Source organism: Bipolaris oryzae (assembly GCF_000523455.1).
Source record: "Bipolaris oryzae ATCC 44560 unplaced genomic scaffold scaffold_31, whole genome shotgun sequence".
In the NCBI taxonomy this organism is placed as follows: domain Eukaryota; kingdom Fungi; phylum Ascomycota; class Dothideomycetes; order Pleosporales; family Pleosporaceae; genus Bipolaris; species Bipolaris oryzae.
The window spans coordinates 1-15,343 of record NW_006911307.1 but is presented as its reverse complement, the minus strand read 5'-3'; the positions used below and the strand labels follow the sequence as shown (position 1 = coordinate 15,343).

Below are 15,343 nucleotides of genomic sequence, written 5' to 3'. Positions count from 1 at the left end.
ATTTACCCGCATCCATCTAGGAGCGAAGAACAAGCTTGTAAGGACCAAGCTGACGAATCTGGTTGCATTGCAGATCCTGGGATCCGAGACCGCCAGCAACGCAGTAGGTAGGAACGGTACCAGTGGCGTACTTGCCAGAACTAATTTCTCCGTTAGCCACTACCATCATACCACAACAGTTTTATGGAAAAAAGGAAAGGGGAGAGGGAAGAACTTACGCAATACCGGTCTGGTGGTAAACGCTCAGGGCATACTGGTTGGGGTCGGTGCCGTTCAATGGCGACAGCACAAACCTGTAGTTGCTGGCTCCGCAGGTGACAGTCTCGCTGGGAAGCGAGAGGATGGGGCCAGCGGCGCAGGACACATTGCGGGCCTGGAAGCCGTGGATGTGGAAGTTGACATTTTGGATGGTACCATTTGTCTTGCGCAGGCTGTAGTCGGTGATCAGGACGGGCTCAACGTTGCCGACAGGGCTGCGCTGGTAGAGCGTTGGGACAGCGCTCGCAGTGGCGAGGAGGGTGGTGAGAGTGAGGAAGCGCATTGTTGCGGTGTTTTGGGTTGGAGGAGAGGATTGGAAGGAGGTAGTGAGACGGCTGCCTGTGGATGAAGATGGGCTGTGGGGAGGATGGGGATGTTGTATTTATCTTGTTTCCATTTTCAACCCCAGGCTCTTACATACATAGTTGGCATAAGGTCGACGCTTGGGGCACGAAGCTTCGACGTGATCGTCTATCAGAGCTCCAGATATTGTACATTCTATACCAAGGGGGTAGTGGAGAATACGAGAAATGATGGAGCCACAGCGTGGTGGTTGCCGCCTGCCTATCCTCAGACGGACGTTTACCGGCCTTGTGTGTGGAAAATGGCGGGACACTACGCCTTGCGCCTTCCCTTTTGCCTAGCAAATTGCTCTTGTTATGCAAAACAGGGAACTGATCAGCTGTAATCAGGAGGAATTAGTTGCGTAAACTGTACTCGCCCGTGTCACAGATGTTGGATTAGTGCAAGTTAGTTCCAACAATGTCTTCCGCATATTCGGCACAAATAGGTTCCACACCCCCAACATGGCTTCTTTTGTACAGACAGCCCAAGATATTCTTGATTCAAATACGAGGAACAACCGTTCTGTGCGTGCATCTGCATGCAATGGCAAAGGGCCGAACCTTAGGTGCTCGCAACGGGTTTTCCATAGCCTGTTGCTAGCGAGCATGAGTACCACGTTGTTTTGTTGTGATAGACAATGACTCGCAAGTGCAAGGCTGCACAGGTACCGCTCTGGAGCGGTAAATGCTGTTGAGCCGCACGCCACATCCATTCATTTGGGGCGATGAATCTGCCCAAGCCTCATCGATGTCGCAATCTCGCCACTTGGTCTATTTAGTTGCTTCTGGATGACGTTGTTAGTGGAAGGCGACGCATTCGAAATTCTGGGGCCGGGGTTCAATTTTTAGAACCCCCATCGCTGGCGCAAAGTTAACTGCGCTCCAGATCACTCAAGGCGATCGTATGTTTGTTGAGGAAAAGATTCGACAGTTCGGCCGCAAGCCGTTCTAGCCTGTCTGCTTAGGATAACGCCATCAGTGGATACTCAAATTTCGGCGTCTTCCTTGTCAGCTCACCGCGTCGATGCCGAGCCACACTCCGAGCCCAGCGTCGAGGCCACTCTATCCTGAGTTAGGTCCATGACAAAGAACCTTATCGAACTTGTACCTGGCTGTCTCCACCATCTGCATACACGCTATACTGTGGAGGTTGCTACACATGAGTCGGATCGGGGTGATGCCTATGTAATTGTTAGCGAAGAACTGTGACTGTAAAATCTCTTGAAGATGTACGTTTAGGCTACTAAATACACAACTACGCGCTACTTCTGTCAAGGCTCTCCTAATGACGATCGCGATTGTGCACAAATTACCGCAGTGCATTCAGTCAGTAGGATAGGCGAGTGTAGCTAGCAGCAACCTACTCCCCGCAAGACGCTAGAGATTGTTGTCATGAACCTAGCAGCCGGGGAAACTCATATCTAGGCTGCGTCCGTGGTCGCTCCGTTTACCATGGTCCGATTAGAGATACGTCAAAGATTCAAGGTTCAAGATTTTCTAGATGCGCAGAGCAAGATGGCGGTAAGAGATCGCTTTCCCTGCCTTATGAGTGCATTATTGCTAGCTGTTGATGTACATGTGTAAAAGGTGAAAATGCTGATGCAGATGAGGGTATAGAACAGAGATGCTGGAACAAGTTTTGTTCGCCGAACGCCACATAGTCGCTAAAAGTGTAAGAAACCGAATTTACGACAAAGCCGAACGAATGAAATTTAGCGCCGCCATAGATGGGATAGTCTTCGCTCACTCTTCACGCCGCGATTGTCCTCATTACTGGGGTTGGAGAGGCGGGAGAAGGGCACTTTGAAGGGTCCGGGAGAGGCAAGTTCTGACCGCGAACCGGTACGTGACCTTGACCGTTCTCGTTGTTGGGTAAGTGTGGCCTTGTAATGCTCCCAGTAGTTCTCTGTGGGAGCCTTGACGGTATCCAGGCCGTCATGGGATGCAGAGGATGGACTGGCTGGAGCCGATAGAATGGAAATGGATCGTGGAAGGAACGGTCTCTTGTCAGAAACTAGAAGCCGTGTCTCGGTATCAGTGAGTGTAGGCTCTATTCCTAGAGAAACATGGGGGCTGGATGATGGAGGCATCGACACGGCCATGCCAATGGTTGATTGAGAATCATTAGGTTCATGGTGACCATGCTCGGCTCCTGATTTCATGTCATCGAACTCGAATTGGAACCCGTCTCCCCGAGATTCCTGCCGCAACGAAGGGTGTATGTGGCTTTGTGACACGGGAGGTGTGGTTGGCAACATAATCCTTCGTGAGTCCACTGGGGTCATAATGGAGACAAGACCGCCTAGAAGACCACACTCCTCTGCTTCACTGGTCTTAGGTTTATCGTCGCATGTACTTGACTTGGATGAAGCTGCACTTACACCCTCACTCCACAACGAACTTCCCGTAGAGCTAGTGCTGTCCGACCGGCTGGGGACTTCTCCCATGCCCAAGAGCGATAGCGCCTTTGCAGAACGATCGAGTTGTGAGCTGTCAAGTAGTGGGGTTCTCGGGAAGCCATCTGTGCTCCTTGTTGAGGCTCGCCTGCTGCGCGAAACAGAAGGTGTGCGCGACCTGAACCAAGATGTTTCTGACCCACTTCGGTTGATGACGATCGGCGAGGTGGATTGATCAGAGCAAACAAGAACAAGCGGGTCATTATTTGAAGGTTGAGATTTCTCCACTAACTCGTTCAACACCTTGGTACTGCTAACGCAGAGACGCGTGGACTGCGTCGTAAGGCTGTTCCGTCTAGAGCTCAGAGAGGACAGTGAAATTTGTGACAATGACCGCACTGAGGATGGACGCGCAGGTCGAGAAACTCTGAGTGGTGATACTTCCATGGACCCTCGCCGACTCAAGTTTTTGGGGGTAAAATAGTCCTCCCTTTGGCAATCTGGTTCGATAGGCGAAGGGCTGCATTGTGACTCCAAAATGTACTGGTCGATGGCTTGGGAAATATTCATCGAAGGGGCTGGCGAAGGAGCCGCATCTGTGCGGTCTGCAGCTGATGAAGTGGGATCTGCAATATAACACAAGGGATAATCTGAGCTTTCAGAGTCGCGGACCTGCTTTGGAGCCCGAAGTGCAGACACTAGGTACTGGAGTGTACCATAAATGAGGAGCCACCGGACTTTGCGCGCATCCATGACGGTTATTTTCTCCTGACGCCGGCAGGCGTTGACGGCATGTGTGTTCTCAAAGTGCATATACGCCTGAACAATCTTCGAGCTGATGACATGCTGGTCTAGAATATTCGTTGCGGCCCTTAACGCGCCGCTCATGGTATGGATCTTGTGTGTTTTCTGATGTTGAGAAGCAAGAGTAAGCTGCCGTAACGCCCTGTGCGAGTCTGATTTTTTCGAAGGCGATACGTATGTTGGCAGCAGTGGCAATGGATGTGGCAGTGAAGTGAAGTTGTGCCGCTGGTCAAAAGTAAGCACGTTCTGCAGAACACAAATCCCACCACTCGCTGGCCCTTGAGAAGAAATGTCGACAGTAGATGTTGTATCTACGAGATAGTCGTAAAGGCTCTTGAAGTCATAATACATGGACTTGTAAAGAGCCTTGGGGAATACAGTGCCTCGAGGTGGCGGCCAGTAGCCAAATTTTTCAGCATAGAATGTGTGCAAGAAACGGCGGAATCGGTCAAGATGGCTTCGAGCAGCGTCCGTCAGCCCAAGATATGTAGGCGAGAAGTCTTCTTGCAGGAACTTGCTGAGCGCACTAGATACGCGCCCGAGATGAGCATCGACTTCGCGATGAGCTCGGGTAATCAAGGCTTTGGTAAGTTTTGAGATAGGCTTTGTGTAGTTGTTAGCGTCGTACTCAAGTAGCACACTTTGGCTCCTTACTGAAAATTCCGGGCTGAGGGCCAAACTTTCGTTCATGCCAACACAATGGGCGAAAGCATCAACCCAAACATCCCTGAGCTTGTAACGCTCTGCATAGAACAAACTTGCAAGAGCATAATCTGTGCATTCGACCAAGTCCCGGTAGCCCTGGTCTTCAGCGTATGATAGAAAGTCTTGCATGTTGCTAGGGTGATCAGGCCGGAAAAGGTGTAACCTTTCTTGGAGATCCACATAAGCCTGGCCCATATGGTCGCCAACTAACGGTTTGCCTAGCAAGAACGCGAAGAAGTTACGAGTTGTAATGTGCCATCTGAAAGAGTCTTGTCGAGCAACCTCTGCGGGCGCAGGTATGAAAAGTTCCATAGTGCTTTGTTGCTTGTTTGCATCAATCAGTGAACTGGGCACCCGCTTCAATTTTTGCGAGGCCGATGTCTGCAGTGAAACCAAATGGGCATCACACTGGCTGATTATCGACTCGCACTTTTTTTGTCGCAAGACTCTAAAAGGAATGCAGAAAGACGGGCCGCGACGTGACATTCCTCTGGCATGAAGGTGAATGTAGCAGTCGCCATCTTCATACCATAGTTCGGGGTCCTTTTCGAACTGTCAGCCAAGAGCAATAACGACGAGCTTCAACATACCCTTCGCAAACCGTGGTCCCAGTCGTTTACTGTACGGGTCAAGCCCGACCATCGCTGAATCTTTGTCGGATGCATCGGTTCTCGTGTTGCTGCAGAGCAGCTGGCAGATCTCGAGCCCATTTAGATGCCAGTTAAAGGTTTCGTGTTATCGTCCTGTAGAAACCCAAAATAGATATGGTCGCCTGTAGTCCGGCTATGACGTGTTGATTGGAATGTACGGAGTCCTTGGGTGGCCGTCGAAGTCCGCCCAATGAGGCTGTGGCGACTACCAAGCTCAGGTCACTGTGTGCAGAATCATGAAAAGTTGTCAAGAGGGTAGACGTGCGACTGGGAATCAAGTGCTAATGAAGTTTTGTCTCTGACGTTAATTGTACGGGCTGAGGCGCTTTCGAGGCTATGTTAGTGTGAAAAAGCGCAGGTAAGCGTACCAAAGAATGAAATACACAACACGCACGGGCGGGGATCAATGTTATCGATTTACCTCTGCTGCGGCAGGGAGACAGGGTTGAGTGGAAGTTCGTAGCAGCCGAAGGTGGGACAATGCAGCCATGTGTCTAGATCCCCGTCGTCCCTTCAGCTATCGCAACGCCCGCCTACTATAGTGTGCATGTATCGGCTCGTGAGGAAGCGGGTAGAGCGATTTGCGAGACGACCATGCCAGAAGGGGTCGACTGCCGTGAGTGGCTTGCGCTGGTCAGGCTATGGCCCCGGGAAATCGAACTGGCGCGGCCGTTCTCGACGCACATGGTGCAGAGTATGCCTAGAGGCGTCCCAGAAGAGTAGAGTTTAGAACCCCCCATGCGTGTAATTGGGCGGCCATGTGTACCTGGCCTGGCTGTTAGGCCCTGGGGCTGTCTGCGCTGCTTCCCAACTCAGGACCCCGCAGTCGCTTACATGGCCTTATTTTTTCAAATTGTAGTAAAGCGCGCGCCAGCATATGAGCCTTGGGAGTGCTGGAATAATTAGCAAGGCTTGTGTGGCGCTTCTAGACGATACGGCGATCTCCCTCAGCCAGGGTGGCGGTTTTTGTCGAGGCTGTATGGGGCCATTTTTCCCACGCTTTACTGGCGCCACGGCAATGTGGCAGCGAGGATGGGGAAATGATGGCTTGCGCATCGACCTGGCGTGGTGTTGTACGCGTCCGAATTCAAGTGTGTCGGAGTGTTTGTTGCGCACCAATTGTGAGTGTGAAGTCGGGGGTGGGGATGCCGTCAGCCCGCTATGATCGCCGTTCAAGATTGCTCGCAGCTCGGCTCTCCTCACAGCTTAGCGTACGATTGCGATGCATGACTACATACTTACAGGCTGTCTATTACAGCAGGAGCACAGGTATAGATGCTGGTGTCCGGTGGGCATCATGCCACTGCATATACTGGCAGTGCTCCCCGCCGACTTGTGCCAGCTTTGTAATCGCATTCGTCGTCGTCACCACCACGCCAGAGCCTACTCGGACTTCACCTCCGCCGAATGATGGTGTATTACAACATATTGCACCATGCAAGGAGCATCACCGGCTACAGCCTCCGAGTGTCGCGATCAGCGACTACGTGACAGCATTCACATCACCAACGATTACACCACGTCGCAAAGATCATCGACATGGTCAGTTTCATGTATCCAACTAATCGTCATCCGCGGATCAAAGCTTTGCTGTCAAGTAGATGACGTATTCTCATTCACTACTACACCTACCATAGTGCATCCTCCCCACATGCGCGCCAAAGTTACGCGCGGCTCCTCACTTCACGATAATGCATGTCTCATAGAGGCTACGCCGATAGATCGCTTCACAGTAGTGCAAATGCTGCTGCAGCATTGCTGTTGATGTTGAGGCTAGCTGTACATTGGCGTTGCGGCAAACTTGGCATGAGATCTGAGCCATCGTTAGCTTTTCTACTTGCCTAGGGTTAGACAGTATACGTACAAAATGGAATAGAGTTTCTGTAGCGAAGTGTGGATCAAATCAAGGGTGGCATTCCGCACCCCCATACACAAGTTTGTTCTGTCAGATATATCAGTTTGTACACTACTGCCTACTAAGAAAAAACACTAGATATAGCAATGGACATACCCGAGCTTAAGCTCATCCTGCCAATGACAGCCCACGCCTCGCTTATCATCTACAATCCTCGCAAATGGTTCCATCTGGATTCCTCTTGACTTCAACCTCCTGGCTCTTCTCCTGGCCTGCTCCTCTGTCTTCGGGCTCAGTCTTATCTCCTTGGACCGATTTCTCTTCCTTCTTCTTACCGTGCTTATCTGAGTGCCCTAGATCCCGTGAAGGGTCAATGCAATCCCGCACCTTTTGCTTCAGTACCTTTGTTTCTAGAGCCAGTCAGCATCCCACTAACTGAACGCTTTTCATTGCTGAGAGATACATACCAGGAAATCCCCCTTCGGCTTTTCTATCCCACAGTAGCACCTTTGTTGCTTCAGCATTCTGACCTTGTTCCACAGGCGGAAGGTATGTCTTGCAATGTCAGCAGCTAGCAAGCAAGCGTGATGGCAATATGAAAACCTACCAGTTCCACCGTAAAAAGGCCCCCAGTCGCGGGGATCAAGGCGATTTCACCTATTTGCGTTCCGAATGTTGATAAGAGTTCTTGGCCAAACTAGTATATGTTGGTGAAGGTTGTTGGTGCAACGTATAAGAGGGCTTACATAGGCTGCTCGCAGCATCCAGCGACATTGAGTGCAGTATGTAATTGCAACGCGTGGCAGAGCAACTGGTGCAGCCTGTATTGTTGCCATGGCTCTTGGTGTAGGATGTGTTGTTTCTGCTGTAGATATGTATGTGGGTTGAAGGAATGGTATCGGCTTATCGATAGTGCATCTGTGGCGTCATTACCTCAATTGGGCTGAGCACATCATTATCTAGAGTTCGATACACATGGCCGTGGTGTGTGGAAAGCTGACGGGGCAGCCAGGGTGCGAGCTGCACTGTAGGGGGGCTATGGAATAGAAAATTACCGATTGGGTTCTGCTTCTGTGTCACCGTCGCACCTTATCTAATCCACTCATCTAATCCATTCATCTCTCATCACTTCGTGAACGGCGGACGAAATTTTTCGATCTCTTTTCCCCCAACACAAAATACATGACATGATCTCATTGCGCGTCCCACATCCTATTACCAGATGAGTTCGTAGTGAAAAGTCGTTGAGTCTGTTGTGGAGCAGATTACGGAAACCGAAAACGAAATTGTTGCCTGAGGCCACTGGCATACCAAAACATCGCTGTACTCGGCACGAGAAAATGAGCAAAGGCCCAAGAGCGATCAAGAAATGAGTGTTAATGTATCCGCATCTACTTGGCATCATTCCCGCTAGAATGCAGAACGGGTGGCCTTCACGGCGGACGAACTACGAGTAAGAGCAGGGCATGCGCATGACGGCGTGCCAGATTCTTGGAGCAAAGCCATGATGTCTCGTCATCGTCCCTATGTTGGCCGTTATTCGTACGCTCAAGAAGGGGTTGGCGGTGAAGATGGGTGACACGCAACAATCAGTGATGACAAGAGGGAGGCGCGAAAAGCGGGATTACCAATGGGCCGTGCACCACAGGGTCCAAGGCTGTTTCTTTGCGGAGAGGCTCGAATTAGGGGCAAACCAACGTCTTCTGCAACCGCCCAGCAGCACACTCTGCCACCCATCCTGGATCTTGTATCTACCACGGTCCTCTGTCTCTTGCGTACCAATTGGCGTCTGTCTTGTGGCTTTTCTGCAAGTAGTATACACCGCTGCGCCAACACCCGCACAAACCCCCGATTCCTTTACGTCTGCCTGGCATGAGTCCCTTGGGCTTCCTCTACTACGCCGTTCACCCGGCTGAATTGCGCTCCATAATTCAATGGTACGAGTTCCATCTTGCGTATTCCTTTGCGCGTCTGCGGGCCTCCCTACGTGGTCGACGTGGCTAATGTCCCCCCCAGGAAAGTATGGCACAACCCAGTACATGAGCGCGACGAATCAAAGGAACCCGAGTCCCTGAAGCGATGCTACCACTTCCTCAACCAAACAAGCCGTAGTTTTGCCGCCGTCATCCTCGAGTTGCACCCTGATCTTTTGGCGCCCGTCACAGTATTTTACCTGATCCTGCGTGGTCTCGATACGATTGAGGATGACATGACCATCCCTTTGGCAAAGAAGGAGCCTCTTCTACGCAACTTCCAGGATATCCTGGAACAGGATGGCTGGACATTTACGGAAAATGGTCCCAACGAGAAGGACAGGCAGCTTCTGGTCGAGTTCAACGTGGTCATTGAGGAATACAAAAAGATCAAGCCCGCCTACAAGGACATCATCAAGGACATCACCAGGCGCATGGGCAACGGAATGGCAGACTATGCCAACAACGCTGAGTTTAATGCTGGAGTCAAGACGATCAAAGAATACGAGCTATACTGCCACTACGTCGCGGGCCTGGTTGGTGAGGGATGCACACGCCTCTTTGTCGAGGCTGGATTGGCAAATGCTGCGCTACTCAAGAGGCCAGAACTCATGGAGTCCATGGGCCAGCTCCTCCAGCAGGTCAACATCACCCGTGACGTCAGGGAGGACTTCGACGACGGCCGCCGATTCTGGCCCAAGGAGATCTGGTCCAAGCACGTGGACAACTTCGAGGACCTTTTCAAGCCGGAAAACAGTGAAAAGGCACTGAACGCTAGCTCAGAAATGATTCTGACGGCATTAACCCGTGCGGATGACTGCTTGTACTATCTGGCTGGTCTCCGAGAGCAGAGTGTGTTCAACTTCTGCGCGATCCCCCAGTCCATGGCCATTGCGACTCTGGAAGCCTGTTTCCAGAACTATGATCTTTTCCAGAAGAACGTCAAGATTACCAAGGGCGAAGCTTGCCAGTTGATGGTTGAATCTACACAGAACTTGCAGCTTGTCTGTGAAATTTTTAGGCGATATGCTCGCAAGATTGCGAAGAAGAACAACCCACACGACCCGAATTTCTTGAAGATCAGCATTACATTGGGAAAGGTGAGTCTCATGTGAAGTCGGTTCAAAATGATTTGGCTAACCAGGCCCAGATTGAGCAATTCATCGAGTCGATATTCCCATCGCAACAGCCTCCACCTGACCGAAAAGCACCAGCCACAATAGAAGAAGCGATCAAGAAGCAGAAGGAAGATGCAGAGGCCAACTGGGACCTGATCTATGTTGTCGCTGCTGTGATTGGAACTGTTCTTGTCATGACTTCGCTGATGGTATGTCTCAAGTTTACGAATACTCGAGCTTTGCTAACCTTTGGTAGCTGTTCATCGCCTACCTCGCAGGCGCCCGCTTCGATATTGCCTGGTCTCAGGCCAAAACGGACCTTGGCAAACTTCTAGGCGGAGCAGCCAGCACGGCACCTGCGCAAGTCACCAAAGTCCTAGAGACTGTGGAAAAGAGCGAACTATAGGATTTCCAGGGTTTCTATGTTTCGCCATTATGTCTGTATGTAATTATATTAGCCACCATGAACGAGTCAAGGCAGTTATAGAGTTGGATCCTAGTAATTTTAATTTTGCACGACGATGGAGGCCGGATTACAAGTCATCTGTGAGGACCTGGCACGATAGTCGGGGTATAATAATACTTTTTTGCATTGATGGGTGTGTCGAAGAGGTGTCTTTGCAGGCGTGCACTTCACTTGGGGATGGGGTTATCTTCATAAGAATTGTCTTGGTAAACGCGTTCATGGTGATGGGAAGACAAGTTCGGGGGGGCGATCAAAGAAAAGCGAAAGTTATTTTTCTTCCCAACTGCCATCTGAGACTCTGGCGCTCTGCTTGCGACATGTTTGAAACTTGAGCGTCTAGCGTGCCAAGGCCAAAAGGCTCCCACCAAGTGCGATTGCGCTGCATATTATTCTGCTCGACAGACACGCCCGCCGCAAGCAGCTAATTTCGACCCGTCCCTTCTCCGCAAGCAGTCCCTTAGGCTGCACATTCCCGCGACCGCCTCGGTACCATCGCCTGGTGCGACTGCGATAGGCCCGCCTTCACCTTATTCCGCCCACCACCAATCCTCTTAAATTCCCCCGCAACCGCTACCACCTTTTCTCCAAACCACCACCCACACACATACACATCCCAAAAACCAACACAATGGCTGAAGTCGCCGCATCCGCGAACAGCAACCAACAGGTTCCGCTCGACACGATTCCCATCTCACCTACCGACAACTCTGGAGAGGGCGAACAGTCCAGCAGCAACACAGCAAATGAGGGCGAGATCCGCACTGTCTTCCATGATCCCGAAAACTTCAACGTCAAGCACCCGCTCATGAACACATGGACACTGTGGTTCACCAAGCCCCCGAGCGGCAAGGTACGCTAACGTCGTGTGTATGCCAACCAATGTATCCTCGCTAACTATTGCAGGGCGACAACTGGGCCGAACTGCTCAAAGAGGTTATCTCGTTTGACTCGGTCGAGGAGTTCTGGGGTATCTACGTAAGCTATCTTCTGCCGCTGGCGCAGCCTAAGAAACTAACATGGCTTCCAGAACAACATTACTCCAACATCCGACCTGGCACTCAAGTCCGATTACCATCTCTTCAAGAAGGGTGTACGTCCCGAGTGGGAAGACTCACAGAACAAGCACGGTGGCAAATGGGCTTTCCAGTTCAAGGACAAGAAGGCAATCAACATTGATGCGCTCTGGCTGCACGTCATGCTGGCCGCCATTGGCGAGAACCTTGAGGATGAGGACGACAACGAAGTCATGGGTGTTGTCGTCAACGTTAGGCGAGGTTTCTACCGTATTGGTCTCTGGACACGCTCAGTCGGCCGTGCTATCCCCGGCGATGGAGGCAAGGGAAGGACCCAAGAGCAGGGCAAGGAGGTCCTTCTCAAGATTGGCAGGCGATTCAAGCAGGCGCTACAGCTCAAGGACAACGATGTTGTCGAATTCTCTGGACACACCGATGCCGCTCACGCCGGTAGCACTCGCGCAAAAGCCAAATTCAGCGTCTAAAGCTTTGGCTTCATCTCTAGGCATACAGCACCATGGCTGATGCTTGTAATATCCTCCTTCGTCGGCGGACACATTACGCACTCCACGTTCGGACTGCATTTCCACACTTTGTTCACTGTTTGGTCCAAAAGAATATCTCACTATCGGTTGGTAGGGACCGAGTTTCTAGCATGGCGTCCGCATGGGATTGCGAAGGGTGATATCAGGTTCTTTATATGAATCATACGGCCATGGCTGGTACACCTCGATGGGGTGAAGGGCTCTGGGCTCGCATAGAAAAACTGTAGTATCTGACATATCTATGAATAAGAGAATAGACGCACTTTTCACGATTGGTTTGAAGAGAGTGAGAGCCGCACAGTGATGGTTGGCATTGTGAAGAGGGTGTCGGAGGTTGATGGTGAGGGCGGGCACCAGGAAGGGTGTGCTCGAAGATTCGTTGCGCCTTAGTCTTGTGAGGTGGGCGTGTAGCTGCTATACTGTGTGTATATACACGACTAAGCGTATACGCCGATGTGGCTTATCGCTCATATTAATAGAGCGTGAGTCAAGTGGGTTTGTTGAGCGTACAAGGAACGGATGGCACGGCCTAATAGTGGTGACGTCGGCTGTGGCGGTGCAGTGATTTTCACGGACAGCCATGTGCAGGCTGCCGACGCGCGCTCTACTCATATTTCCTTTTGAACCGCCCACCGCCTACCCCTCTACTCTACACATTCGCAATCATGGTAGTAGAAACCGCATATTACGACGCCCTCGGCGTACCGCCCACCGCATCCGAGCTGGAAATCAAAAAGGCCTACCGCAAGCTTGCGATCAAGCTGCACCCGGGTACGCAGCGCAACGACTACAGTTTTCAGGACCTGTGACTGACTCTAGGGCAGACAAGAACCCTGGCGATGAGACGGCGCACGCGAAATTCCAAGAAGTATGTATATCGCTTGCGAGGGCAGCGTCCGACAGACATGGTCGAGAATGCAAGAGGATTGCGGGGCTCACAGTATGACAGATTGGTGAGGCATACCAAATTCTCAGCGACGAACAGCTGCGCGCAGCATACGACAAACATGGCAAAGAGGGTGCTATGCCTAGTAGCGGTTTTGGTAAGAATATACATTCGGCGCTGCGAGTGCGGCACGCTGACAAGTCACAGAGGACCCCTCCGAGTTCTTCACCATGATCTTTGGTGGAGAGGCCTTTGTAGACTGGTAAGCCGCATAGTCCGCGACACATTATTAGTGGTGTCTCGTTCGAACAAAAATGCTGATACTTGCAGGATCGGCGAAATTTCCTTAATGAAGGACCTTACCAAGACTATGGAGATCTCCCAGCGTGAGATGGAGGCAGAGGCTGCCGCTCAGGCTGAGGCTGAGAAGGCAGAAGCCGGAAAGGCGCCTACGGCCGAAGGGACTGGTGCTACCCCCCCAAGTGCTGCCACAGACGCAACAAGCCCAAGTGCTGCTGCACCAGCCAAGGAGGCCGAAGCAGCAGCTGAGCACACAGGAACGCAGACGGCAAACGTACCGCCTCCTCATGTAGAAGCAGAAGCACCTCCAGCGCCTGCAGCCGGTGCATCCACTCCTACACAGGCCCCACCGCTCCCACCCCGGACAAGCACGCCACCAACACGAGGCATTCCGATCCGCGCGGCTATCATGGACAAGTCCGATGAAGAGGTACGCATGGAGGCAGAAGGCATGACTGATGCAGAGAAGGAGCTGCGGGAAAAGCAAAAGAAGAAGGCTGGTCTTACTAAAGAGCAACGGGAAGAGCTTGCAGCATACGAAATGGAGCGAAAGAGGATCCGTGAGGAACGCGTTAGCAACCTTGCTAAGAAGCTTGTTGAGCGCATCTCATTATGGACCGAGACCGACAAGGCTACCGACGTAACAGCTGCTTTCAAGGAAAAGATTCATCTCGAGATTGAGAATCTCAAGATGGAGTCGTTTGGTATTGAAATCCTCCACGCTATTGGAACCACCTACACCATGAAGGCATCTTCATTCCTCAAGTCTCAGAAATTCCTCGGCATTTCAGGCTTTTTCTCCCGCATCAAGGACAAGGGTACTCTTGTTAAGGACACTTGGTCGACCATGTCGGCTGCGATAGATGCGCAGCTCACCATGGAAGAAATGGCGAAGCTGGAAGAGCAAGGTGGCGAGGCATGGACTGATGAGAAGAAGGCTGAGTACGAGAAGAAGGTCACTGGCAAGATTCTCGCCGCTGCATGGAGAGGTAGCAAGTTTGAGATTCAGAGCGTGCTGCGCGATGTATGCGACGCCGTCCTCAACGACAAGAAGATTAAGCTCGAGAAGCGTGTAGAGCGCGCTCATGCCCTCATGATTATCGGAGAGATGTTCCAGAAGGTATGTTTTGTTACTTTTGTCCTTGTTCGCATTGGGAAAAAAAGACTAACGTTTTTCCATAGGCTGAGCGCGATCCCGAAGAAGAAGGTGACTTCATGGCGTTTGAGCAGCTCATGGCCGAGGCGGCAGCGAAGAAGGATGCAAAGGACGAGAAGCACGGAAAGCATCATCATGATAAGAAGGAGAAGAAGAAGGAAAAGGCATAGGATTGAGCTCGAGCTTTTCTCTCTCTAACTTCTTCTCTATGCATGCCGTCCTTTTTGCTGCCAAACCCCGCTCTTTTTTCTTCTTGTTTTGTGATATCCATAGAGGGTTTGCCCTTGTTACTGATAATGGCATTTGGAAGCTGCGATAGAAAGTTGCTGAAAAGATGAGTTTGTCTAGGGCCTTTATTTTTCTCTTCGTGCAGAACTTGATCATGCGTGATGTGCTCTTTTCCGATGCAATTCTCATTAGATTATGGTGAAAAAAAAACATTCACACTGTAGTACGATTATCCTGACCTACCACACAGTATTTAGAAGAGGTACTTTAGTCCCACCCCTTCCCCCCCCCTCTCCCTCTATCATCCTGTCAACCTTTCCCAACGATTAAATAAAAGTTCAAAAAAGAAAACGGATAACTCGGAACTTCCCAAACCAAAAAAAAAGCTCCATACTTCCCGAATCAAATATACATTCCACTATTTGTAATATATTACTACCCCTACCCTAACCTGACACACACACACCCTCTTCCCCTTATGCAGCCAAATTCTCTCCCCTTCCCCCTCTTTCCATCTCACCAATTTCCCATCTAGCCCTCTGTTTTTTTTTTCATTCGCCAAAAAAAACGCACACGGCCATGGTACTAACTAAACCCCATACCAGTGCACCGCCACAATTTCATCTGTAACTTTCTTATGGGGGGG

The 15,343-nt window shown here is 51.1% G+C and overlaps 7 protein-coding genes across 7 annotated transcripts; 4 read left to right on the top strand and 3 right to left on the bottom strand.

Moving 5' to 3' along the window:
• Positions 1–16: 16 nt before the first annotated feature.
• COCMIDRAFT_34751 (uncharacterized protein) lies at positions 17–541 on the bottom strand (the record flags this gene model as incomplete). The annotated part of the gene is made up of 2 exons (XM_007687559.1): positions 17–140; positions 219–541. 2 exons carry the CDS (start codon positions 539–541, stop codon positions 17–19), a joined length of 447 nt encoding a protein of 148 aa, XP_007685749.1.
• Positions 542–2,314: 1,773 nt separating this feature from the next.
• Positions 2,315–5,217, bottom strand: COCMIDRAFT_89405 (uncharacterized protein; the record flags this gene model as incomplete). The annotated part of the gene is made up of 3 exons (XM_007687577.1): positions 2,315–4,405; positions 4,457–5,050; positions 5,098–5,217. The coding sequence occupies 3 exons, from the start codon at positions 5,215–5,217 to the stop codon at positions 2,315–2,317; spliced, it is 2,805 nt and encodes a 934-aa protein (XP_007685767.1).
• A 983-nt stretch (positions 5,218–6,200) lies between these two features.
• On the top strand, positions 6,201–6,922 carry COCMIDRAFT_24391 (uncharacterized protein; the record flags this gene model as incomplete). Its single annotated transcript, XM_007687549.1, has 3 exons — positions 6,201–6,230; positions 6,402–6,699; positions 6,795–6,922. 3 exons carry the CDS (start codon positions 6,201–6,203, stop codon positions 6,920–6,922), a joined length of 456 nt encoding a protein of 151 aa, XP_007685739.1.
• A 291-nt stretch (positions 6,923–7,213) lies between these two features.
• On the bottom strand, positions 7,214–7,848 carry COCMIDRAFT_24390 (uncharacterized protein; the record flags this gene model as incomplete). The annotated part of the gene is made up of 4 exons (XM_007687548.1): positions 7,214–7,422; positions 7,480–7,567; positions 7,620–7,709; positions 7,759–7,848. The coding sequence occupies 4 exons, from the start codon at positions 7,846–7,848 to the stop codon at positions 7,214–7,216; spliced, it is 477 nt and encodes a 158-aa protein (XP_007685738.1).
• Positions 7,849–8,884: 1,036 nt separating this feature from the next.
• Positions 8,885–10,509, top strand: COCMIDRAFT_89307 (uncharacterized protein; the record flags this gene model as incomplete). Its single annotated transcript, XM_007687576.1, has 4 exons — positions 8,885–8,949; positions 9,029–10,085; positions 10,136–10,312; positions 10,360–10,509. 4 exons carry the CDS (start codon positions 8,885–8,887, stop codon positions 10,507–10,509), a joined length of 1,449 nt encoding a protein of 482 aa, XP_007685766.1.
• Positions 10,510–11,197: 688 nt separating this feature from the next.
• COCMIDRAFT_3310 (uncharacterized protein) lies at positions 11,198–12,067 on the top strand (the record flags this gene model as incomplete). Its single annotated transcript, XM_007687536.1, has 3 exons — positions 11,198–11,419; positions 11,473–11,544; positions 11,597–12,067. The coding sequence occupies 3 exons, from the start codon at positions 11,198–11,200 to the stop codon at positions 12,065–12,067; spliced, it is 765 nt and encodes a 254-aa protein (XP_007685726.1).
• Positions 12,068–12,792: 725 nt separating this feature from the next.
• On the top strand, positions 12,793–14,639 carry COCMIDRAFT_3309 (uncharacterized protein; the record flags this gene model as incomplete). The annotated part of the gene is made up of 6 exons (XM_007687535.1): positions 12,793–12,898; positions 12,952–12,995; positions 13,077–13,170; positions 13,221–13,275; positions 13,344–14,433; positions 14,496–14,639. The coding sequence occupies 6 exons, from the start codon at positions 12,793–12,795 to the stop codon at positions 14,637–14,639; spliced, it is 1,533 nt and encodes a 510-aa protein (XP_007685725.1).
• Positions 14,640–15,343: the final 704 nt, after the last annotated feature.